This window comes from Sinocyclocheilus anshuiensis, unplaced genomic scaffold (assembly GCF_001515605.1).
Source record: "Sinocyclocheilus anshuiensis isolate Anshui unplaced genomic scaffold, SAMN03320099.WGS_v1.1 scaffold144, whole genome shotgun sequence".
In the NCBI taxonomy this organism is placed as follows: Eukaryota; Metazoa; Chordata; class Actinopteri; order Cypriniformes; family Cyprinidae; genus Sinocyclocheilus; species Sinocyclocheilus anshuiensis.
The window spans coordinates 414,769-439,686 of NW_015555720.1; the positions used below are offsets into that span (position 1 = coordinate 414,769).

Consider the following 24,918-nt stretch of genomic DNA (forward strand, 5'->3'; position numbering starts at 1 on the left):
TTGTGCAACTAATATAAAGTGCATTTAAACATTGAAGCATACACAAAGATGCTGAAAGCAAAGGCTGACTGTAAGGTCATTAGAGCCAGATCAATAATGCAAATGAACAGACAGTTGCAACAGCAAGTGTGACAGACCATTTTAGATGAACACTACTTTGAACCTATTAGATCAGCAGAGAGACAGCTCCCCTGGGAAATGCAGCTTTAAGGAGATTTTATGTTGGTTTGCATTTATTCATGCATTTATTTATCAGAATTTGAGAGGGTATGAGATGGAAAGAATAAATGTGTTTCTTTATTCTAGCTGCACTGCTCATTACACCTAATGTGCACTTAATACTGTTACAACGGCCAAATGAATAAATGTAAATGTAGATTCCTCCAAAAGTTAATTTAATGCACTTTTGGAAGTGTCCCTAATAGACATCATGTGTCAGTTTGCGTTTTTACTCTTAGATTATGAAATATAAGTACACACACACACATTTACATTTACATTTACATTTAGTCATTTAGCAGATGCTTTTATCCAAAGCGACTTACAAATGAGGACAATAAAAACAGTCAAAACTAACAAAAGAGCAACAATATATAAGTGCAATTGACAAGTTTTGACAAACGCAGTACACGTAGCAAGGTGTATATATATATATATATATATATATAAACAAGTAAATAGAATAGAAAAAACAAAGCTAGTGTTTGTTTTTGTTTAGTTTTTTTAAATAAAAAAAAGATAAATATAGATAAAGTAGAATTAAAATAGAATAGTATTTATTATTATTACTACTACTACTACTACTACTACTATTAAAGTTTTTGAAAAGTTTTTAAAATTTATTTACTATTTATAAATTCATGTTAATGCCGTTTTCTGAAGACTGTCTACAGTGATGAACATCTGTGTCACTGTGTTTTTACCCTTAGATGGCAGTCATGGGTTGTGCTTGGCACTCTGCATGACTGATGACTTGTTTTATTGATGTTTCCTTACAACATTTCTTTTCCTTCTAAAATTTCCCTCAGAAAGTGACACTAGTTTGATTAAGTGCTCATCATAAAAGACACATTTCGGGAATGATCAGACCTGTTGCTGAAAACAATAAAAAACATAAAGTTTTACTGGCCTCATAAAAATACATGATATCTAGTTGGCCGGTCAGGTGGAATGCTGACTATGCTTAAATTAGATTCCCCAGGGCACGAAATATAGCACACTTAAGTGAGCATTTATGTACGATTCGGCTTCAAGAAATTTATTGATTATTCCCTCCAATGTCGTGCCTCTACACGCAGCACTTTACGCTCTCATTCACAGGTTGCGTGTGCATTTTCTGTTGTGTCAGCTTGAAGAAATAATGCATGAAAGGAGATGTAATTGTAATTACTTGCCACTTAATTAATAGCATTCTGTTCACAATCTTCATAAGCTCATTTGCTCAGCATGCAATACTTTCATCAGCAGTGGCATGCACAGACCTCCGGAGGGGCAGGGGCTAAGCGACGTTGCTAGAGCACAATCGCAGATGGGGGTTAGGGGGGGGATCACGGTCCTCACTAGAAATCACGGTCCGTGAACTGGACTTTCATCTTTTTACAATTTATATGAATGAATTTGTTTTATATAATCAAACTTAGCATGAAAGTGCAACCCATTTTACTTTTGTAATGTAAGATTGATTGATTTTATCCATCTGGAATGGAGTAGGCTTAGTAAAATGTCCCTTGAGCTTCACTATGAAAAGGATGTTCTGCTGACATCATCCCTTGGCTGGAGTAAATGTGGACTCCCCAATGTTAGGACATCAGTGCTTGTTGGCATGGAAAATCTTCCTAGTTTGCTAGTTTTTCGCAGTGACAGTGAGTGGTGGACTGCTTGCCAGGAGTGGTGGGCAAAAGTTTGGCTTTCTCTCAGAAACGTGGCATGGACATCAAATCATCTGCCATCTGGTATCAATGCCATCAGTATTAGATGTTTCTACACTGAACAAAATTATAAACGCAACACTTTTGTTTTTGCCCCCATTTTTCATGAGCTGAACTCAAAAAAACTGCACATTTTAGAGTGGCCTTTTATTGTGGCCAGCCTAAGGCACACCTGTGCAATAATCATGCTGTCTAATCAGCATCTTGATATGCCACACCTGTGAGGTGGATGGATTATCTCGGCAAAGGAGAAGTCCTCACTAACACAGATTTAGACAGATTTGTGAACAATATTTGAGAGAAATAGGCCTTTTGTGTACATAGAAAAAGTCTTAGATCTTTGAGTTCAGCTCATGAAAAATGGGGGCAAAAAACGTCTTGCGTTTATTATTTTGTTCAGTGTATGTAAGCATCATGCTTCCTTTAAAATTCTAAGTACACGTTTAACGTTTCTACTACCATTATCAGACTAATAGACAACATGAAACACAGGTGGCAAACTAGAAGGCCACATTGTGGCTTAAAGTTCATGGCCTTTCCATTAACAATGGCTAATAAACAAGTATATGTAATAGACAGCAATTTCCAAAAAAAATTGTAAGGCGTAAACTCACAGTTACCAGAAAAAAAGTCAAAACTGTGAAATAAAAAGTCACAATTACATTTCTTTTTTTCTTTTTTTATTCTGTGGCGGAAATAAAAACAGGATTGCGAGATGTAAACTCAGAATTCCGAGGACTAAAGTAAAAATTGCGAGACATAAACTTGCTATTACATGTTTATAACCTGAAACTGTGACATAATTCTGAGAATTCTAAGAAAAAAGGTCCGAATTGTGACATAAAAAGTCGCAAGTACCTTTTTTATTTTAAAACAAAATTGCGAGATGTAAACTTAGAATTTGGAGAAAAAAGTCAAAATTACAAGATGCAAACTCACAATTGTTGGAAAGAAACAAGCTTCCATAATTCATCAGTTTTACTTCCAAAAACAATTGTTTTACAGTAAAATTACATGCATTGTTTTGGTAAATATAGTTTATTGCTGTAAATGATAAGGTAACATACAGTTTTTATTGTAAGATTTTTACACTTTTTTTATGTGCTAAAGATTTTGCTGTATATTTGTGAGCTTTTCGTTTGCATTTCATCAAAGTGAATCACAGCATAGTCCATGTCAGCGGACTCTGTATCGATAAACAATTTATCCCCAAAAGTAAATGTAAATGTTTACATTTTAAATGTTTACATTACATTTACAGTAAATTGTAAATGTAATTGCCTTTGATTTTTAGAAGTGATAGCTACAGTATTCAATTGCATTACAGTCCTTCCAAACTATAAGGTGTGACAATGATACAGTATCATTATAGACCAATCTAATGACATTTCTTTTTTAGTAATCATAAACTGATATGGAAACAGCAGAGAGTGAATATGTGATGAATACAGAGGGTTTTGCACAAGCTCCACTGACTGCCTTTAAAGGAGATTTTAACTGAAGTTGGTGTCTGGCTCATAGTCTTCCTGTTTACCTAGATAACTGTCATTCTGTGGTGTAAACGTGTGAGAATACGTGTCTGCGTCTACGATTGAACATGTCAGTTTTTCTGTGCCCATCTGAGACTGTTTTTGCGCACAGTAATACTCATAGCAAGTTACAGTTACTCCTACAACTCAACAGAACAGACGGCAAACGATCCGGCCACCTACTATTTGAAGTAGGAAACTGAGAAACCTCAAGTGAAGTGTTTGCCGTGGACTGAAACTGCTTTTTCATTGTTCAGTGAATGAGTAAAAAATGTTGTTGAAACCTCAGTACCCCATAACCCAATGAGTCAACAGTTTTAGTGTAGTTTCCTAAGCAGAGACCTCCATTCTCTACAACTCATTTGTCAAACAGGACTGAAAGAGGATGTATGACTAAGAATGGTAACTGACAAACTGACAGTTGTAAGCGAATAGAGGTTAGCTATACTTTGTGACAGGGGCTAAAAAGCTGTTTTGACAGCTTCTACACAATGAGAATGTTTTTTTCCGTTATACTTAATCTGTTAATCTAGAAATTTAATGTAATTTTGACGATTCATATATAAAACACAATTATTTTAATAGGACCAATCTTAGGACCAATCTAGTTTCTCTTATCCTATGACTTTGGTTTAACGGTTGGCAGTAAAATGTCATCAACATGTAAATGGAAACTTTTGTGGCGTATCTTTCTAAATTTGTGGTTTTATCTTTTTTTTTTTTTTTTATACAAACAACTCATCTTATTATAATCTCATTATCATAGGATCATTACAGGTTGTCATACCAAAACATACTGGAAAAAGATGCTATATCATATCTATGACCATAATAAATGGACGTGAGATTTATTTTTGATGTAATGATCTAAAAATGCATAGTGTAGACAAGCAGTTTGTGGGTTATTCAAAGCTTGACTATTTTGGGGTTTGGGGTGAGGAGCACACACACATTCACACACTTCTTTGGCAGCTGACTATGACCTCTTCTGCCCCACAGTCTAACAGATTCAACCACACACACACCCTGGCACACACATTCAAGTGTTTTTTGCTCCAGTTGCCTTCTTTAATGACTTCAACATGGGCCTGCCAGTATTTTTTATTTTAGCAATGGTTCTGAATTTTGCTCACAGCAGGGACATGCAAGGTAGGTTCATATTGTCTCAGGTTTAATTATTTTTGCTTAATTTGATCAGATGATGCTGTTGTGTTTTCTGGTCCTTTTGAAAAGCCTGCATATTTTCTGGTAGTCTAGATACAAAAACAGACAGATTTTAGATGGAATAATGTGAATTAATAGCATTTGATAAAAAAAAAAAATGTGAACACAGAATCTGTGCATTTAATTTCAGTCTGTGACTTTGCTCACACTGAGAAGACATTTCCAGAGAAAAGGGAGGGAAAGAATTTCTGGCGGGCTTTGCAGTTGTGCATAATACTAATCATTTTTTTATTAGCCTTTTGTTTGCAACATTGCTATTGATATTTTGAGCTTTTTTGAGCCTTTTAAGTATGTGATGATGATGATGATAATAATGATAAAAATCTGTTAAATCTGTTGCTCATTGAGAAGAGCTGCATGCAATGAATGAAGATTCTTTCACAAATTCTGCTTTAGGCATTTCCACTGTCCTTCGCCAGACAGCCTTATTTGAGAAAAACATTTAACCACGTAACCTTTCATTCTGAAACCAATAAATGCTGGGGCATGGAAGCAATCAATTCTGGCTTGTATTTATTTGGTAGTACTGATGAAATTAGATTCCTAGAAACGATACAATTCTTTTCTTTTGTGAAAATTGTTCAGTAGACATACAGTAGCAACAGAATGCAAGATGCTTTCTTCAGATGCCAAAAAAAAAATGCTTATTGCAATTGCTGGCTTTTTATTTATTTATTATTTATTTTATTTTTGATTTTTTGTATTTTTTTTTCTTGCTCAAGCCATTATTGTAAGATTTGTAACATCATCAAATCAGGTTAGTATAATGACGCATTCAACAGCTGTGATTTTGAACACAGAATTGTGTTTGCATGTAATCAGTTAAATGACGTACAGTGGTATGTGTGTGGTTTACAGCAGCACGCAACATGTGTGTAAAAGAGCTGTGTTGGAAAGTCTTGTCACATGACTGAAAAACCAAAAACATCTGCTTCCTTTTGTGCAAAGCAGCTCAATTTCCATCCCAGACTATGCACGCTGCATGTGATGGCACTTTCTTTCTTTCTTCCTTGGAACACAAATGGAGATATTTTGAATACTGTGCTGTCCTCTCTTTGCAGAAAGCGGACTGCATGCAAAAAGGATGCAGAAGCACCATAAAGTAGTCAGCCATAAAAGTTGTATGACTTTTTAATTATTATTATGGTGATTTTTGTTATTTTGGAATTTGACAGGACCAGTCCCCATTAACTTTAATTACATGGAAAAGAGCAGCCAGGACATTCTTCAAAATCTATTTTTTACCTTCCACAAGGAAAAAAAAAAAGGTCTTTCAGGTTTGGAACCACAAGAGGGCGAGTAAATAATGATAGGAATTTTATTTAAACTCTCCTTTTAAGAAAGTGGTTTCTTAATTTACTTCGGGTTACATAATATGTGCCCTTCAGGATTAATTTCACAAAATGTTAGGGGGTGTTAAATGGACATGTCAAGAAATCCTTTTGTTGGCCGCCCTGTCACAAGTGAAGAAATCTGCCAGAGTTTATTAAGAGTGCCAAGTGCTGACACTTCCCCTGACTGTGCTTTATATATGTCGGGTTAGAAGGGGACACAATGGACGTAAACAACAAATAAAATTAGTTGTTGCCGTAATGATTACTGTAATGGACTATGTCATTAAATCTTTGAGTAATATTCATCCCTCTCTCTTTATTATAGATTCAGAGACCAGAGACTTGGATCTTGACCAAACAGTGACTGGGATTTTGGGGGCGGATGTCTACTTGCATTGTCTGTACACTGGACAAAGTAGCATATTGTTCTCCTCCTGGAACCGTATCGATTCTTCAAACAAGGCAAAGAAAATGGCAGGCTACAAATCCAGTGCCAAATCTTTCGCAAGAGAAAACTTTGACATCCCAGCATCAATTACAAACCTTACTGTAAAGGTGAACGTAACAAGTTTTGATCAAGAGGGAGAATACACATGTGTCTTTGACTCTGATGAGGATGAAACAAAGGAAACCATGTTTCTTAGTGTTATTGGTGAGTATGCAAAAATGTATTTCCCCCCAGAAAAAAAGGAACTCTTATGGGTTTGAAATTATATGAAGAATGAATAAATGATGACAAATTCATCAATACCTCTGTTTTGTCTCTAAGCTCGGCCTGATGTTGACATAACTGTGAAAAAGGAAGTTGTGAATAGGACCCTCTACCATGCTGTCACTTGCTCTGCCTCCGGTGCCAAGCCTGAGGCTGTGATTAGATGGGAGATCTCTGGTGCCCTTCCAATACAGTGGTATGTGTGTGGTTTACAGCAGCACGCAACATGTGTGTAAAAGAGCTGTGTTGGAAAGTCTTGTCACATGACTGAAAAACCAAAAACATCTGCTTCCTTTTGTGCAAAGCAGCTCAATTTCCATCCCAGACTATGCACGCTGCATGTGATGGCACTTTCTTTCTTTCTTCCTTGGAACACAAATGGAGATATTTTGAATACTGTGCTGTCCTCTCTTTGCAGAAAGCGGACTGCATGCAAAAAGGATGCAGAAGCACCATAAAGTAGTCAGCCATAAAAGTTGTATGACTTTTTAATTATTATTATGGTGATTTTTGTTATTTTGGAATTTGACAGGACCAGTCCCCATTAACTTTAATTACATGGAAAAGAGCAGCCAGGACATTCTTCAAAATCTATTTTTTACCTTCCACAAGGAAAAAAAAAAAGGTCTTTCAGGTTTGGAACCACAAGAGGGCGAGTAAATAATGATAGGAATTCTATTTAAACTCTCCTTTTAAGAAAGTGGTTTCTTAATTTACTTCGGGTTACATAATATGTGCCCTTCAGGATTAATTTCACAAAATGTTAGGGGGTGTTAAATGGACATGTCAAGAAATCCTTTTGTTGGCCGCCCTGTCACAAGTGAAGAAATCTGCCAGAGTTTATTAAGAGTGCCAAGTGCTGACACTTCCCCTGACTGTGCTTTATATATGTCGGGTTAGAAGGGGACACAATGGACGTAAACAACAAATAAAATTAGTTGTTGCCGTAATGATTACTGTAATGGACTATGTCATTAAATCTTTGAGTAATATTCATCCCTCTCTCTTTATTATAGATTCAGAGACCAGAGACTTGGATCTTGACCAAACAGTGACTGGGATTTTGGGGGCGGATGTCTACTTGCATTGTCTGTACACTGGACAAAGTAGCATATTGTTCTCCTCCTGGAACCGTATCGATTCTTCAAACAAGGCAAAGAAAATGGCAGGCTACAAATCCAGTGCCAAATCTTTCGCAAGAGAAAACTTTGACATCCCAGCATCAATTACAAACCTTACTGTAAAGGTGAACGTAACAAGTTTTGATCAAGAGGGAGAATACACATGTGTCTTTGACTCTGATGAGGATGAAACAAAGGAAACCATGTTTCTTAGTGTTATTGGTGAGTATGCAAAAATGTATTTCCCCCCAGAAAAAAAGGAACTCTTATGGGTTTGAAATTATATGAAGAATGAATAAATGATGACAAATTCATCAATACCTCTGTTTTGTCTCTAAGCTCGGCCTGATGTTGACATAACTGTGAAAAAGGAAGTTGTGAATAGGACCCTCTACCATGCTGTCACTTGCTCTGCCTCCAGTGCCAAGCCTGAGGCTGTGATTAGATGGGAGATCTCTGGTGCCCTTCCAAAAGACGACATCTTCTCTGTGAACATGATTAATCCGGTTCATCCCAATGGCACAACCAGTTCAATCAGTGTACTTCGCTTCCCCCTAATTATGAATAATGAGAGCACTGTTACCTGTGTGGTTGAGCATCCAGCTTTTACTGAACCCAAAAGAGCCAACATAGAGGTGGACACATTTGGTAAGTCCTGTTCTGTAGCGTTATTAGGAAAAGCCAGGGAGTGTAAGACACATAAGCTACTTTTCTGTTCTTTTGCAATAGCTAAGGATGAAACCTGAAAGAAAGACCTGAGAAATCAAGTTGGTATTCTCCTACTGCCTGCTCTTTGCGCTAAGGTTGCAAGTGTTTCCTGTGCTACCATCACATTTGTAGCAGCTGTCTGACCACAAACGTAGCATACTGTGAAGATACAGTATAGATGTGTTCCTTTTAAAATACAAAAACAGCAAAATTGCAAAGAGTAAACTTCAGTAGTTCTGGTTTTTTTTACCACTTATTACAGACAAAAAATGGCTGATAAAGAAAACTTATGAACACTGGTGAACTCAGCAAGATTGTTCTCACAGTTAGCAGTTTATTTGCTTGTTTTCAGGCCTGATTCACAAAAACAGTTTTGCAAATCGAGAACAATACCAGTCCAAAAATCTGAACACAGAACTACATTCTGCAATTTGCACAGTGCAGTTCTTGATCTTGCAAACCTGCTAGGAGCTTATGTTATTGAAGATGCAGCAGTCTACTTCAATCTAGCATAATTTTTGGAACCATACAACATCTCTTCACTGCTATCCAGGCTTTTTAAAATGCTGAAGTCTGTTATAGTTATAACAGTTATAAGTCTGTTCTCCATCATTTGTTCAGCTACCTAACCCATGGTTGATAGAAAATGTACAGTAATAGAGCAAGACTGACATTTGACTTGTAATTTTTGTTTATAAGACAATCAGTAAAGGCCTTATTGACATTTACCCCCGGTTTCACAGACAAGGCTTAAACCTAATCCCAGACTAAAATGTAAATCTGAGCTGTTTCAACTGAAAGAAACATGCACTGACTGATCTTAAAATATGTCAATGCCTTTGTTTTGTCTCAAGATGCACACCAGTAATGTTTTTTTTCTAAGGCACGTTTATAAAAAACTACTTAAATGTCCTAATTGACCTATTGCCTAATCCTGGTTTAACCTAAACCCTCTCTATGAAACCAGGCCATAAAGTGTTCTTAAGTGTTAAATGCTTAAGTGTTTAAATTCTTAAGTGTTAAATGCTAAACCATTTTGCAAGTGGTTAGTGAATAGGTATTTGCACTCAGAATACTGCAATTGGTGCAACTGTTTAGTGAATTTCTTGAATCATGACATCTAAACCAAGCGTCTTTCATTCACTGAGAAATACCTTGCTTGGAGCTATAGTTAGCATTTCCAAGAGCTTGGTAAACAGACAGAACAGCTGTTTAAACTCCTCTAAACTCAAATGTATGCTTGTTTAACCTTAAGATTAAACTCACAGATACTCTTCTCAGTTTTCTAAACAGAACAGTCTCTTTGTCATGAACTTCCCCTGTTCTTATTGGCACTTTTCTTCTTTTTAACAGTTTCTCCTGTTATAAGCATGAAGACCGTCCTGGTCCAAGAAGGAGGAGAAGACTTTCAAGAGGTCATCTGTTCAGCAACAGGAGGGAGGCCACATCCAAATATCACATGGATACTGCCTGAATTCAAAAACACGCCACCTTTACAGAGAAATGTCTCCAAACCAGATTCAGTTATCAGTTCATATCAGTTCCCATCAGATCCTTATGAAGGAGAAAATATCTCTTGTGTATTTAGCTATGCATTTCTCCCATTCATAAACACAAGGACAATCACTTTGCCAATTTACTGTGAGTACCAGCACTATTTAAACTGAATAGATGCACATATGTAGAATATTTAAAGCACTTTCTAATTTGTACAACTTTTTTCCATCTAGATCTTTCCTCACTTCAGCTGAAGAACCTTTATTATGCCATTAACAGTGAGAACCAGACTTCATTGGCACTTGTGGAGGGGGACACGGACATTACAATCAGGATGGATGTTTTGAGCAATGTACCAAGTTATAAAGTGAAATGTTCCAGGTAAGATGTTATAATATCATCCCTGAAGGCCTTGAATATGAGCATAAAATGAAAATTTAAAATGAGCACTGATACAACATGATACTGTCAATTTCATCTACAATTAAAAATTAAAATATTGTATTCTGGTGTGTTGACTACAGAATAAACACACTGAAACAAGTTGTAAAAAGCTTGCTTTGCACTTTTGTATCACTTGATCAAGGGAAGGCCAACCGCTACCTGAGGATGTGGATGTGGTTGGCAACAATCTCTTTGTCAGAGGACCTGTTGAGCTGCACCTTGCTGGACAATATCTCTGCCAGGCCTCTTACCGTAGACATCAAGTTTCCCTGCAGTTTACAATTGAAGTAAATCCAAAAGTCCTACTGCCAGGTACTATATTTGCTTTCATAATATCTTCACACTGTACTGATATTCTACACTCTATAACCAAAGATTGTCAACTAGAGTATAAGTTTGATTTAATTTCACTTTCAGTGACATATCCCCCAAATATCAGTGTGAATTTAGTAGAGAATTCAGACTACTTTCACATTGAGTGTTTGGCCTCCAATGCTGTACCTGCTGCAAATGTGTCCTGGGTTCTTCCAAAAGAGATTAATAGTACAATTCAGTCTGAAGACACACACTATAATGGATCTTATTCTGTCAGAAGTGTGTTGACTGTGCCTAGCTGCATGGCCCACAAATATGTAATTGAGTGCATAGTCGACCATCCTGACTTCATGGAAGAAGAGAGGCGGCAGAGTTTTCTTCCTTTGTGTGGTAAGACATTGTTGGATAGATGGATGGATGGATGGATGGATAGTACAATGATGATGATAAAACAATGGATGGATGGATGAATGCATGGATGGATAAATAGTACAATGATGAGAATAGAACGATGGATGGATAGATGGATGGATGGATGGATGGATGGATATTACAATGATGATAATAGAACTATGGATGGATGGATGCATGCATGCATGAATGGATAGTGCAATGATAGTAATAGAACAATGGACGGATGGATGGATGGATGGATGAAACAATAGATGGATGGATAGGTTATCAAATGGATGGATGGATGAATGGATGCATAGTACAATGATGATGATAATAGAACAATGGATAGATGGATGGATGGATGGTTAAAATATTAGATGGATGGATAGGTTGACAAATGGATGGATGCATGCATAGTACAATGATGATGATAACAAAACGGATGGATGGATGGATGCATGCATGGATGGATAGTACGATGATGATGACAGAACGATGGATGCATGGCTGGATGGATGGATCGATAGGTGGATAAATAGATGCATAGATGAACAACAAATAGATGGATGTGGATAGAACGATGGATGAAAGCATAGAACAATGGATGGTTGAATGGATAAATATATGCATGAATGAACAATAGATGGATGGATGGATGGATAAGCTGATGAATAGATAGGTGGGTGCATGGATGGATGGATGGATAGAACAATGGATGAATGGTTGATGGATAAAAGGATAAAGTATAGATGGATGAATGGATGGATGGATGGATGGATGGATGGATAGATGGATGCTGTTGACATAGGCAGCTCACAGGATAAATAGATGCATAGATGAACAACAAATAGATGGATGTGGATAGAACGATGGATGAAAGCATAGAACAATGGATGGTTGAATGGATAAATAGATGCATGAATGAACAATAGATGGATGGATGGATGGATGGATAAGCTGATGAATAGATAGGTGGGTGCATGGATGGATGGATGGATAGAACAATGGATGAATGGTTGATGGATAAAAGGATAAAGTATAGATGGATGAATGGATGGATGGATGGATGGATGGATGGATAGATGGATGCTGTTGACATAGGCAGCTCACAGGTTTTAAAACGCCGCTATCAATCAAACATTCTGACATGTAGTTTATGTTTTTTGGTTGTAGCACCACCGAATATTACCCTGCAGTCTAGTGTTGAATGGGACAGTGGCATTGCTTACACATCACTGGTGTGTTCAGTGCAGAGCCAGACCCCAGCAGCGGCCATCACCTGGGCTGTAGAGTGCCATGGCATTGATATTAGCTCTAGTGAACTTGTAATGACTCAACCTGAGCTTCAGCAGAGTCATATGGTTGTCGCTCAGAGTGTGGCACGTATTCCTATTTACTCACATGCCGGATGCACCGTGACCTGTGTGGTTGAGCATCGAGGGTTAGAGAAACCAGAGAACAAGAGCATCGTCCTCCCATCCTTAGGTAAGTTTTACTATTACATTAACCCCAAAAGTAGTTTGACGCTTGAGCCAGACTTAGAAATGAATGAATGTGATTGCAATAGGAAGCTAAATGTCAGTCCATTTATACATTTTAAACGACCTAATTATCACTGTGAAACTGCTATGCTTCTTATCGCTTGAATTTAAAGAAATAATCTGCATTCAATATAAGTTAAGTTTAACCCTAAAATGACCACTACAAAATCAACACATCAAGTAATGAAAATCTCTTTGCTTTTAGGGCCATCTGTAAGCCGTGCGTTTCTGGGTGAAGAGAGTTACACTCTTATTTGGCATGCTGTGTGTGAGTACAGCGGCGATGGGGTGAAACCCAACATCTCCTGGGTCTTTCCCGATGAAGACACTGTAATACTGGTGACTACTGAATCCAGATATGATGGAATTAAAGTAGAAGTCAGTTTAACTCATGAATTTCAACTCAGTCAGTATGAGGGAAAAGATTTGATATGTCTGATCCAGAACAAGCTCGGCAGGGATGAAAGACGGACAATACATGTTCCAAAATACTGTAAGCACTTCTCAACCCTAAAATATTGACTAGTTATTCATTCAGTAAACGTAATCTGCTTTTTCTTTCACTTAGCTATTTCATCTATTGAGGTTTTAAACAAAACCACACTTGATCGTAGAAGTCATGGCCAGAATGAGCATCGTTTAGCACTGCAAGAAAACCTCTCGAATCAGAAGATACTTCTCAGAGCCCACGGCAATGTTCCGTCGTACAAGACAACATGTTACAGGTATGTTGAATCATGCATGCTTAAATATGGCACGACATACACAAGAATTCAAAGTTACAGAAAAATGTTGTGACCGTATCACGGCCTGTTATACAGTTCCACAGCACTCTCAAAGCCTAAATGCAGCACACTGATTTTTCTTTCATTTCAGACACCCAAAGGGATAAATAGAAAAGACAAGGGGTAGCTAAAGTTTTCACATAAATTTTTTTACTGCATCAGGCTCTGAAGTTCTGGATTCTTTTTGCTTGACAATAAATGCTGCAACATTTCTAATTTTTGTTTAGTTTAACTTGAAGTACTAAAATAACTAAAGCTAAATTAACTAAAACTAATTAAAAAATATATAGACATTAAATACTAATAAAAAAGACAAAAGCACAACAAAACTACTAAAAGTGAAAACAGAAAATATAAAAATATTTAAAATAATAACAAAAACTGTAGTAGCTATAATTATGCTGCTTAGCCCAGTAAATAGTCCAGTAGATCCCTTAAATCTGTCATTCTATAAGAACACATACCCAAAATGAATATTCCATATATCATTTACTCATCCTCATGTTGTCTCAAACCTTTATGACTTTGTTTCTTCCGTGGAACACAAAAGGAGATATTCAGAAGAATGTTCATGCTGCTCTTTTCCATACATTGAAAGTGAATGGTGACAGATGCTGTCAAGCTCCAATAGTGTAGTTATTGTTAACTAAAACTAAGCATAAACAAATCGTTTATGGTAACTGAAATAAAGCTAAAATAAAAATATATTATGATATTAAAATAAATAAAATATATTACATAAAACATTTAAACTTGAAAATTAGAAATGCTAATTGCAGCTAATTAAATAAATAAAATTAAATACGTTTTTGAAATACTAAAATTACAAAAACTAGTAAATAGTAATACTAAAAATAAAATAAAGCTAAATAGAACTATTTAAACTAATAAAAATGACAAAACCACAACAAAAATACAAAAAAATAAAATAAAATTAAGATGAAAACTTGCACACTTTTTTTGAAAAAAAGTAACTTTTTGTGTTCAGAGCTTGAGAGTATGTGCCAACATTCAGTTTCATTGTATTGATAAGAGCAATGTTAACGTGTTCCAAGATAGAAAGAAAGAAAGAAAGAAAGAAAGAAAGAAAGAAAGGTCATGAGTAAATTATGACAGTTTTCATTTTTGTGTGAACTATCCATTGTAATGTAGTTTTGTTTGTGCTAATTTCAGACATATTGATCAAAACTCTTCTAAATCTTCCATCTAGCAGTTTCTAGAGAAAAAGAGACTTTTGAAAGTTGTTATTTAAGACATGCCTCTGAATTTTTCTCATCCCAGGGAGGACGGGTCAGCAGCTGACACAGAGGGCATAAGAAAGAAAGAAAGAAAGAAAGAAATAAAGAAAGAAAGGTCATGAGTAAATTATGACAGTTTTCATTTTTGTGTGAACTATCCATTGTAATGTAGTTTTGTTTGTGCTAATTTCAGACATATTGATCAAAACTCTTCTAAATCTTCCATCTAGCAGTTTCTAGAGAAAAAGAGACTTTTGAAAGTTGTTATTTAAGACATGCCTCTGAATTTTTCTCATCCCAGGGAGGACGGGTCAGCAGCTGACACAGAGGGCATGGCATTAGTTTTTACAGAGCCAGTGTCTGAACTGGATGCGGGATTGTACATATGCCACGTCTCACACCACCACCACACGGCTAATGTTTTCATTCGGGTGGATGTAACTAATGAAGAGACTCAACACAGTGAGTTTTCCACATATCAGTACTGGTAGAATATAGAAGTGTGGTGAATTGGTTTGTAATGAATGTTTGTTTTCCACAGTGTTATTCATCATTATTTGCTTCTCGTCAGCTGCTGCAATCACCCTCATCTTGATTATCGTTTTGGTTGTCCTCTGGTGAGTAGACTCGCTTTCTAACAAACGTAGGTTGTTAGATTCTGCTGTTTTCTTTTTGGATATTACCATACAGGTGAGATCGGTGGAGGCAAACAGGAAGCAAGGTAGCTTACCTAGACCAATGACATGCATCGTGTTCATAAACAGGATACATGGTGGCTGGCACAGAACAAGACCGCATCTACCACATTTGTGCTTTCACGCGACAAACAGATTCATGTTCATGTCTCAGCAGTGGAGAATGATGTCAATTTAAATTGCAAACGTATCTGTGGCTTTGCTTAAAAAAAAAACAAAAAAAAACTTGACGTAAATTTCCTATTGTTATTTCTTTCTAGTAAAAGTGGGAGAAGTCACTCATCACAAAAGGTAGACAAAGTGATATATAATCATTGCAACATTTTGTCCAATAAATATCAATGGCTCATTTTTTTTTTCCAGAAGAAAAACAGGACGGAGCGTGAGCCTCTGGCAGCTCTAATGCAGGATCCTCGCTGCCCAGAGAAGAAGGTGATTCCAGGCACGGCTGGGCCGCACTATGCTGAGCTTGTGCACTATTCCATTGTTTTTGATGCTAAAAGCACAGTGTGACACAGCTGTTGGGTTTTACGACTGTAATATATCAGTTTTTGCACATACTTGTGGAGTCTGTGGCAGCTTGAGTGCATGCTTTTAAAAAGGGGACATGCTTAAGAAATTCATTATTGTTAATCAGACTGTTATGCTGATGATGCAATTTGTAATGAAAAAAACAAAAAAGAAAATGGAAATTTACTTAAAGTTTTCTCTACCCAGCCCATCCAAGATTTAGATGAGTTTTTTTCTTTATCAGAACAGATTTGGAGAATTGTATTGCGTTAGTTGCTCACCAGTGGATCCTCTGCAGTGAATGTGTGCCGTCAGAATGAGAGTCCAAACAGCTGATAAAAACATCACAATAATTCACAAGTAATCCATACGACTCCAGTCTATCAATTAACATCTTGTGAACTGAAAATCTGTGTTTGTAATAAACACATCTATCAGGTTTCTCCAAAACCATTCCAATGAAGAAACAACTCATATACACTAGTCAACATTTGAAGTGGATCAAATACTTTCATCAAAGTTGTCCTAAAACCTAAAACGCGTTCTTGTCTTAGGACAACTTTGATTAACTTTTTTGATCCACTTCAAATGTTGACTACTGTACATCTTGAATGGCCTAAGAATGAGTAAATCTTATGCAAATGTTTATTTTTGGATGAACTATTCATTTAATATGAATATTTCATTAGTGGTCTCAGGGTTTTGGACCCAACTGTATATACACATTTTTGATATGTAGTTGTTCTTTTTCCTCAACTACAAATACCGATTGTAAGGAAAAGATTGAAGTAGCTTGGTATTACTTTTAGCATTATGATTTACTTTGATAAGTAGCATTGTTTTATAAATATCATGAGCACATTTATATTGTTTTACTACTTTTTAAGATTGTTGTTTGTTCTGACTTACACAGAGATATACTTTAAAAGTCTGGTTGGTGTGTTCTATCTTGTTTTCGTTCCAATTGTACTTGTAGCTCACACTGAATGAATTTGTAGCGCCCTCTGGTGGCCCTGCAGTATATCGTGGGAGAATCCACATCTGGGCCTGTAGAGTCCAAGTCTGATATTTTCGTTTTAAGATTTTACTCCCTTCACAGTCTCTGTTTGAATGACGACTGGTCTTCCTTTGTGTTGCTGTAAGATTTCCAGGGTAAATAATGTCACTGTGACACTTGTAAAAATACAATAAAATATTTGACAAGTTTAAATACTTATCGAGTCTGTCTGTTTAGCAGGTAAAAAATATTATTCCAATCATAAGACGATATATGACAAATACAGTTTTCACAAAGGACAAAATTCTTTGCATATCACATTATAAAATGTACTTTCCTGTTACACTGATTTACAAAACACAATATTAAGAAGAGATTTGACCCTTGAGTTAAACTGAATTATTGCGCAAACCTTTCATACACAGTCCATACATAAAGAAGCAAAATATTTACTTAATGTACATTTATCGTTTCTTGTACAGACAAGGTTTAAGTTGAAGACCGACTTTCTTCACGTTCACAGGTGCTTTTCCTGTCTTTATGAATTCAAAGGAGTTGTAGTTGTTCTTTTTCCTCAACTACAAATACCGATTGTAAGGAAAAGATTGAAGTAGCTTGGTATTACTTTTAGCATTATGATTTACTTTGATAAGTAGCATTGTTTTATAAATATCATGAGCACATTTATATTGTTTTACTACTTTTTAAGATTGTTGTTTGTTCTGACTTACACAGAGATATACTTTAAAAGTCTGGTTGGTGTGTTCTATCTTGTTTTCGTTCCAATTGTACTTGTAACTCACACTGAATGAATTTGTAGCGCCCTCTGGTGGCCCTGCAGTATATAGTGGGAGAATCCACATCTGGGCCTGTAGAGTCCAAGTCTGATATTTTCGTTATAAGATTTTACTCCCTTCACAGTCTCTGTTTGAATGACGACTGGTCTTCCTTTGTGTTGCTGTAAGATTTCCAGGGTAAATAATGTCACTGTGACACTTGTAAAAATACAATAAAATATTTGACAAGTTTAAATACTTATCGAGTCTGTCTGTTTAGCAGGTAAAAAATATTATTCCAATCATAAGACGATATATGACAAATACAGTTTTCACAAAGGACAAAATTCTTTGCATATCACATTATAAAATGTACTTTCCTGTTACACTGATTTACAAAACACAATATTAAGAAGAGATTTGACCCTTGAGTTAAACTGAATTATTGCGCAAACCTTTCATACACAGTCCATACATAAAGAAGCAAAACATTTACTTTATGTACATTTATCGTTTCTTGTACAGACAAGGTTTAAGTTGAAGAGCGACTTTCTTCACGTTCCCAGGTGCTTTTCCTGTCTTTATGAATTCAAAGGAGTAGAAGTGGCTGTTTTCTGTGTCCTAGAAAAAAATAGATGAACATAAATAGCGTGTAAACAGCTCTTTTCTTTAAGGGTCAATATCACTGTATTTTGCCTTTTGGCATCCTGTACACAAATAACTCGTTTGCCATGATAACTTAACATAAAAATTACTCTGAAAGGGTGTGTTATATTAGGCTAAGTTTTTATATTCATAACAAAAGCATTACTTGGCTCTATAGATACATTTTCTAGATTTGTTTTAGTTTTGTGTAAGAGGATGCGTGTTATTTTGCTATGTCCCATGCACTGCTCATTCAATTTGAATGATAGTAGAATATTGTCAAATCATAAAATGTAAAAAATTTTGTTCTCCTATTAATATTTTGTTAAATAAGAGATTACTCAATTTGAGTGTATTGATCATTTGGTAATTAAAACGATATATTTATTTAATAAAAAAAGAAGAGTTTGTCCATGTCCCTTGAATGGTTGTCCACCCTGTTGTATTGGGGAATCCATCCCTTTAAGAAAAGGCAATCCACTTTAGTGACATCAGGACAACAGATTTTTGTCTCTTCAGTGGCGGGAATTTTAATGGCTGAGATGAGTAAGTTGGTGACTTTTCAACTGACAAATTTTCTTCGCCTGAGTTTTCTTACTTGCTTTGCCAAAGCTTAACATGTCCACCCTATCGGCATAAAACATGCCAGAATACAGTATTTTCAAAATATGTACGTTTAAAAACTCTCTTCAACAACCAGACTAAATATTTAGCTAGTCACAGTTTGTTGTAAGGTAATATGCTAACTGAAGCTCAAAATGTCCACCCTGTCGGCCACTTAGACTCGATAGAGTGGACATACACATGACAGGGTGGACATAGCATTCATTTGTAGTTAATATTGCTAAAAACTCAAATGAACACATATCAATGTGACTGAGGATGTAATTGTATTATATATTATATTATTTTTTTTCGAAGTTGAATAAATGTTTCTTTGTCATATTTTGTCATGCTTTGTGCGTTCTGCATTGTGTGTCCACCCCGTGCTGGTCCACCCTGTCATCTTGATATATTACAATAATATTTTAAATAATAATTGAATCATATCTATATAATCCAGTGCGTTCAATAGCTAGGTGTGGGGGCAATAACATGCAAACAAAAAACTGCATCCAAATATCACAGTTTTCTCCAAATAAGAAAAAAATTAATGTGCGAGTTTCTTTAAAAACACATGGTTTTATGTATTTATAATTTGGAAGCAAACAAATAACCCTGTTTAGGAAAGGGACATCATACCTTTCAGAAAATATAATTTGCATCTTAATATTGCAATGAAAACTTATATAGTACTTGAGTGTCTACTATTTATGACATGACAAAGTGAATGGGAAATTAAAACCAAAAGTTTTGAGTATTGTGAGGGTTGAAAGGCACTCTATGGTGATATTGACCCTTAAATAGTAAATTAAACTACATTTTGATTACTAAATTATGACCTATTTTACTGAAAAACTGAGAATGAAGAACATTATGTTAGTGCTGTTAATATATTCCATTATTGATCTCCATACTTGCAGAACAGCACAATTCTATTATGCAACACTGCACACTTGGCCTGACTTTCCATCTCTCCAGTACAGCATTAGACCTGCAACTAACAATCATTTATGATAATTAAGGAGATTATTCTAATGATTTAATAGATTTTTGACAGCAGTCCTCTATTACTTGCATGTTTGTCAGTTTTTAACAGCAAGTCTGCAGAAAATGTTTCAGTGAGTTTTGCACAATCATCTAAAGAATAAAGTATGATCACCAACTCCAAAATATCAGTTTTCCAATTACTATTAGCCTCATTCTCTGCTCCGCACCAGGGTTATTTTAGTATTATTTATGTACTGTTATAGTATTTATTAATATTTTGAATGAGCTTATATTTTGAGTTTTCAAAAGCAATGACAAGAACTGCATATTCTGAGATTTAAAAAAAAAAAAAAAAAGGAGAATGTATGATTAGGCTGACATTTAGAAGCTGCTTGTATCCAAAGGAAGTACAGGAGATGAATATCCTGGTGTAAAAAGCATAAAACCTGATCCTGGAATAAGTAAAATGGCCTGGTGAATCATATTTTACCCTGTTTTCTCTATGCTACAGGGTGCCTTCAGTAGTGTGCTGGACAGTGTAATGGTCTGTCTCATGAGTTATTAAGCAAAAAATAAATATGACGCCATTTCACAGGACCAGGTGAATGTTATGCTGGAAACATGTTTTTTAAAGCTCACCAAGGCTGTATTTATTTGATGAAAAATAGAGTAAAACCATAATATTATGATATATTATTTAAATAACTGGTTTCTATTATAATACATTTATTCATTTTATTTCTGCGATGGCAAAGCTGAATTTCTAGCATCATTACTCCAGTCTTCAGTGTCACATGATCCTTCAGAAACCATTCTAATATGCAGATTTGCTGAAACATTTATTATCAATGTTGATTTTTGTTTTGGTTTGAGGAAAGAACAGCAAAGATTAAAAATGTCTTTACTGTCACTTTTGATATATCTAATGCATCCTTGTTGAACAAAAATTAATTTCTTTAAAAAAATCTAAACATTTGAATGGTAGTGTATGTTCACTGGAATTAATTGCACATTACCTTATGGACTAACTTGAAGCCCAGACTTGACAATGCACTAATGAACGAATGCTCATTTTCAAATCTGCTGGCCACTTCAGCAATTTTAAGAACACCCCTGCAAAAAAAATTAATAAATAAATGGAAAGAGGATATATATTGGCTAATCACTAGACTTGGATTTGATAATAAACTTTTAAAATATTGGCAACAAAAAAAAAAGAAGAAAAAAAGGCAGTTACCCCATCACCAGGACTCTGTTTGCTTCTGCCAAAAAGTCTCCCAGATTTGTCCCCATCAGAGAAAGACAGAAAACAGCAATATCTACAGTAGAATCACGAAGCGGCACCTGTGAAAAAGTAATAAACAGTGCTGCTTTTAGTCTTCCGGCTGCATTACAAATACATTTTTTTTTACTACAACAACTTACTTTTGCCATGTCACATGCAGTGGCAAGATCACAAACCGGAGCCAAATCAAAAGAATGTACTTTATTCTTTACACTCCGAGCAATTTTACAGTCTCCACAGCCGAAGTCAGCAACAACTAAAGAAGCTGGTCTGGGGGAAAAAAAAAAGGAAATAGAAATTCATCGACTTTCAGTGCCTTCCAAAAATGCTGTATTTCTGTAGTTCATTCATGGAAGATTATTCTGTGCATGAACACTGTGATTTAATAAAGACAAGCCAGTTAATTGGTTAATTGTTCTGAATGTCTTTAAAACAATTAACAAATTAAACTGTAGTTCAGGAAACTACAGCCATGTCAAAACAGCATACAAAAGAAAATTATTATTATTATTATATAATTAATTATTATTGATAATTTATTATTATTATTAGTGTTGTTATTATTATGCCAAATAACTTCATCAGGTCTTTTTAAAATAAATAAAGATTAAATAAATAAATAAATGAAAAAGCATGTTGCAATCATTTTTTAAACAAATACATACATACATACATAAAGTTAAAAGCAATATGCAATAAATATATATATATATATATATATATATAGGTGTGTATGTGTGTGTGTCTAAAAGTAACGTGTGCTTGCATACCCACACAAAAAAACCTAACAACAAAAAAACACTGCATAAAGGAATCAGCAAAAGGAAGGACATCTCACTTTTTACAAATATAGGAAATGATTGAATCCACAGGGTTTGTAGGCCAGTGCTGAACTTGTGCCGTGTAGCCCTTGTGGTAAATTGCAATGGCCTCTGGGTCCTGCTGAAACATGCGGTTGGCCTCACCGCTGGTCGACGTGTAAAGCTGCTCATTGATGTAGCGGAATCGAGCGGCTTCTAACCGCTTCTCCATCTTTGTCCTTAAAGCAGTCGAGGGGTCAGGAGCCACTTGCTCTTCATCGCCCTTCAAACTTACTGTTGTACCATTGGGTTCTTCTAGTTCCTCTGAGGCTTTATTACGGTCATCAGGAAGCTGCGACTTTAAAATGCGACGCAATTTTTCTTTCTTCCACTTTTCTTCTTCCAGTTTCCCTTTATCTTCCACTTTATGTGAGACTGTATTTTTACTTAGGGAGTAATCTGCTATTCTAGTTCCTGTGCTAGGCATTTCATCTGTTTTAGAGTCTTTGCAATTTTGAGCATTGTCCGTGATGGAAGAAATACCATTCTTTTTATGAGCTTTCTTCGTTTTTTTGGATGCCTTGTCATGTTTCTTCACTTTCTTGGATTCTTTAACATCCTGTGTTTGAACTAATGGTTCCTCGTTTGCAATGGCATCATCAACACCTGTCGTTTTTGGAACATATTTGTTCTTGCACCTTCTTTTGTTTTTCATCTTGTTCTTCCACTGCTTTCTGCTTAGCTTGTTTTCTGCTTGACTTTCATTTTTCTCCAATTGAGGTCCGACTCCTTTGTCAATCTTATCTTTTCTGGACTCGTGTGACACTTTAGAATCTGCAAACACAAATCGATGTGGAAAAAGTCAATAATGTTTAAGAGTGTAGACATAAAATGACTAGAACATGTTCTCACTTGTTTCTTTAACGGTCTTCTTTACTGGCTTCGTCTTCTTATTCACAGGTGGTTCAGATGAATCCCCTTTATCCTGCTGCTTCCCTTCATTTTCAGCATTAGACGTTCTTTTACGCTTTTTGCACCTTTTCTTTTTTGCTGTTTTGACTGTAGTGGAGGCATCTTTCTCCTCTTCACTATCCTCAAAAACATTCCCAGCTCCCCAGTCTGGAACTGAACCCAATGTTTGCAAGGTTCTCAAAAGACTTTGTTTACCCACAACCTTATCCTGTTGGGATAAAAACGCTAGATGAAAAATGCAATTAATGTGGCAGAACTACACTTAAATAAGGGGGAAGACATCATAATACCTTGCCAGAGGCAGGAGACATCTTAACAGTGTGAGATGACCCATCTGGTAATGGAGAATCAGTCCATTCCTCTTCAGCAAACATGTTTGTAAACGCTGTTAATTTTGGATAAACACTGTAAACCGTTACAATGAGTTATACGAAAAGAATTCGCCAGCTAACTATTATGTGCTTGCGTATCTTGTCAGATGATAAAATTGATCGTAGTGCTGGCAGAAATTATTGTTGACATCCCCCAGAAACCTATAACAGTATCCTACAACGCATTTCAAATGAATTTACAGCGTACTTACATCTTTCTCTGTCTTCTACACGTGCTAAGAACTGTCACGTGGTTTTGTGTACATCCGGGTTACCGTGACAACTTCCTTTCCAAACTACTCGGATGTTGGGTCCTCCAAATGCGCTCAATCTTCTTCTTCTTTCTTTTACTGGCAACCGCACTTAACAGTGCATTACTGCCATCATCAGGTAGCTTGGATCAGAAACATTTCCTCTATCTCTTAACATTTTCTAACCCCCCCATTACAAAGAAAAATAAAACAATAAATACACTGGCGCTGCGTGTTCAGCTCCTCCAGTTTCCACCCCAATTCCCTTTAAATCCCAATATACCACTGTATCCTTATTTACCCGTTAGATATACTTTCCCTTCTACCCACACTATATCAGCATCTTCTACCTCTCTATTTATACTTATCCTACATTCTCTCCATTAAACCTGTATTATTCAGAAACTGAAACAACACATTTATCGTACTATTTCCTATATCTGAGTCTAATATATTCTTTAATGTTAACTCTTTTCCTTCATTCATCCATACTTCTTCTCTTAGCACTTCTCTTTCTTCATCATAACCCTTACAATTAATAATCACATGTTCTACAGTTTCACTCTGTCCACATTTCTCACACAATCCCGTTGGATGTTTAGATATTAAATGTAATGTTTTATTCAAACCTGTATGTCCCACTCTTAGTCTTGTAATTATACTTTCCTCCCTCCTATTTCTCCCACTTTTTCTACCTTTTCCCACTTTCTTTTGTACTGCATATAAATGTCTCCCTTTAGTCTCATTATCCCAATACTGTTGCCACTTTTTAATCACTTTCTCCTTTATTACTGATTTTATTTCTCTTATACTATGTGATAGCTCAATTTCTACTATTTCATCATCTACTGCTTGCTTAGCTAATTTTGTTATATATTCTTAACTTCCATTCACTGTCTACTTTCTTGTTAGAAAATATATAGTTTGTGACTTCTCCACAGAAAACTTAAATCCCCATTTGTATGACCATTTAACTACCTCATCCACAGCCTTCTGCATTTTCCCCATATTGAACTTATTGTTTCTTCCTCTGAACCACAAAGCCCCATCATCTGCAAACAGTGATCTTCCAATACTCCTATCCACCTTACTAAACATATCATTTATCATTATTATAAAAAGCACTGGACTTATTACACTTCCCTGAGGAGTACCATTTTCTATTATTCCTTGAGATGATATAGTCTCCTACTCTCACTCTTATTACTCTGTTTAAGGAAGTCACTAATCCAATTAAACATTCTTCCCCCTACC

The 24,918-nt window shown here is 35.8% G+C and overlaps 2 protein-coding genes across 10 annotated transcripts; one reads left to right on the forward strand and one right to left on the reverse strand.

Moving 5' to 3' along the window:
* Positions 1 to 4,465: 4,465 nt before the first annotated feature.
* LOC107672406 (uncharacterized) lies at positions 4,466 to 16,237 on the forward strand. Of its 6 annotated transcripts, none has more exons than XM_016465576.1 (15): positions 4,466 to 4,606; positions 6,341 to 6,667; positions 6,785 to 6,904; positions 8,308 to 8,496; positions 9,910 to 10,197; positions 10,287 to 10,434; positions 10,640 to 10,809; positions 10,915 to 11,202; positions 12,382 to 12,693; positions 12,955 to 13,242; positions 13,318 to 13,474; positions 15,074 to 15,234; positions 15,314 to 15,389; positions 15,728 to 15,758; positions 15,831 to 16,237. In XM_016465576.1, exons 1-15 carry the CDS (start codon positions 4,540 to 4,542, stop codon positions 15,978 to 15,980), a joined length of 2,772 nt encoding a protein of 923 aa, XP_016321062.1. In that variant the 5' UTR covers positions 4,466 to 4,539; the 3' UTR covers positions 15,981 to 16,237. The 6 variants fall into 6 exon arrangements, with proteins under 6 accessions (XP_016321062.1, XP_016321064.1, XP_016321067.1 ...); XM_016465578.1 differs by having other exon boundaries at positions 15,834 to 16,237; XM_016465581.1 differs by lacking the exon at positions 6,785 to 6,904 and having other exon boundaries at positions 8,188 to 8,496; positions 15,834 to 16,237.
* On the reverse strand, positions 5,328 to 23,714 carry LOC107672407 (ribosomal RNA processing 8). Of its 4 annotated transcripts, XM_016465583.1 has the most exons (9): positions 23,626 to 23,714; positions 23,333 to 23,427; positions 22,983 to 23,250; positions 22,109 to 22,904; positions 21,411 to 21,540; positions 21,223 to 21,329; positions 21,002 to 21,098; positions 18,256 to 18,371; positions 17,544 to 17,932 (listed from the first exon to the last, which is right to left on the reverse strand). In XM_016465583.1, exons 2-8 carry the CDS (start codon positions 23,414 to 23,416, stop codon positions 18,258 to 18,260), a joined length of 1,596 nt encoding a protein of 531 aa, XP_016321069.1. In that variant the 5' UTR covers positions 23,417 to 23,427; positions 23,626 to 23,714; the 3' UTR covers positions 17,544 to 17,932; positions 18,256 to 18,257. The 4 variants fall into 4 exon arrangements, with proteins under 4 accessions (XP_016321072.1, XP_016321069.1, XP_016321068.1 ...); XM_016465586.1 differs by lacking the exons at positions 17,544 to 17,932; positions 18,256 to 18,371; positions 21,002 to 21,098 and adding exons at positions 5,328 to 5,337; positions 12,348 to 12,350 and having other exon boundaries at positions 21,193 to 21,329; XM_016465582.1 differs by having other exon boundaries at positions 17,544 to 18,371; positions 23,333 to 23,447.
* Between the last annotated feature and the right edge of the window lie 1,204 nt (positions 23,715 to 24,918).

What these genes read in the sequence shown, in the direction of transcription:
- LOC107672406 (XM_016465576.1), top strand. Translation starts at nt 4,540, where the DNA reads ATGGGCCTGCCAGTATTTTTTATTTTAGCAATGGTTCTGAATTTTGCT. An exon ending in GATTAGATGGGAGATCTCTG is followed by an intron (nt 6,905 to 8,307) that starts GTGCCCTTCCAA and finishes GGGAGATCTCTG; the next exon opens with GTGCCCTTCCAAAAGACGAC. An exon ending in TACAAGACAACATGTTACAG is followed by an intron (nt 13,475 to 15,073) that starts GTATGTTGAATC and finishes TTCTCATCCCAG; the next exon opens with GGAGGACGGGTCAGCAGCTG.
- LOC107672407 (XM_016465583.1), bottom strand. Translation starts at nt 23,416, where the DNA reads ATGTTTGCTGAAGAGGAATGGACTGATTCTCCATTACCAGATGGGTCA. An exon ending in ATTTCCTATATTTGTAAAAA is followed by an intron (nt 21,541 to 22,108) that starts GTGAGATGTCCT and finishes TTTTTCCCCCAG; the next exon opens with ACCAGCTTCTTTAGTTGTTG. An exon ending in CTGCATGTGACATGGCAAAA is followed by an intron (nt 21,330 to 21,410) that starts GTAAGTTGTTGT and finishes ACTTTTTCACAG; the next exon opens with GTGCCGCTTCGTGATTCTAC.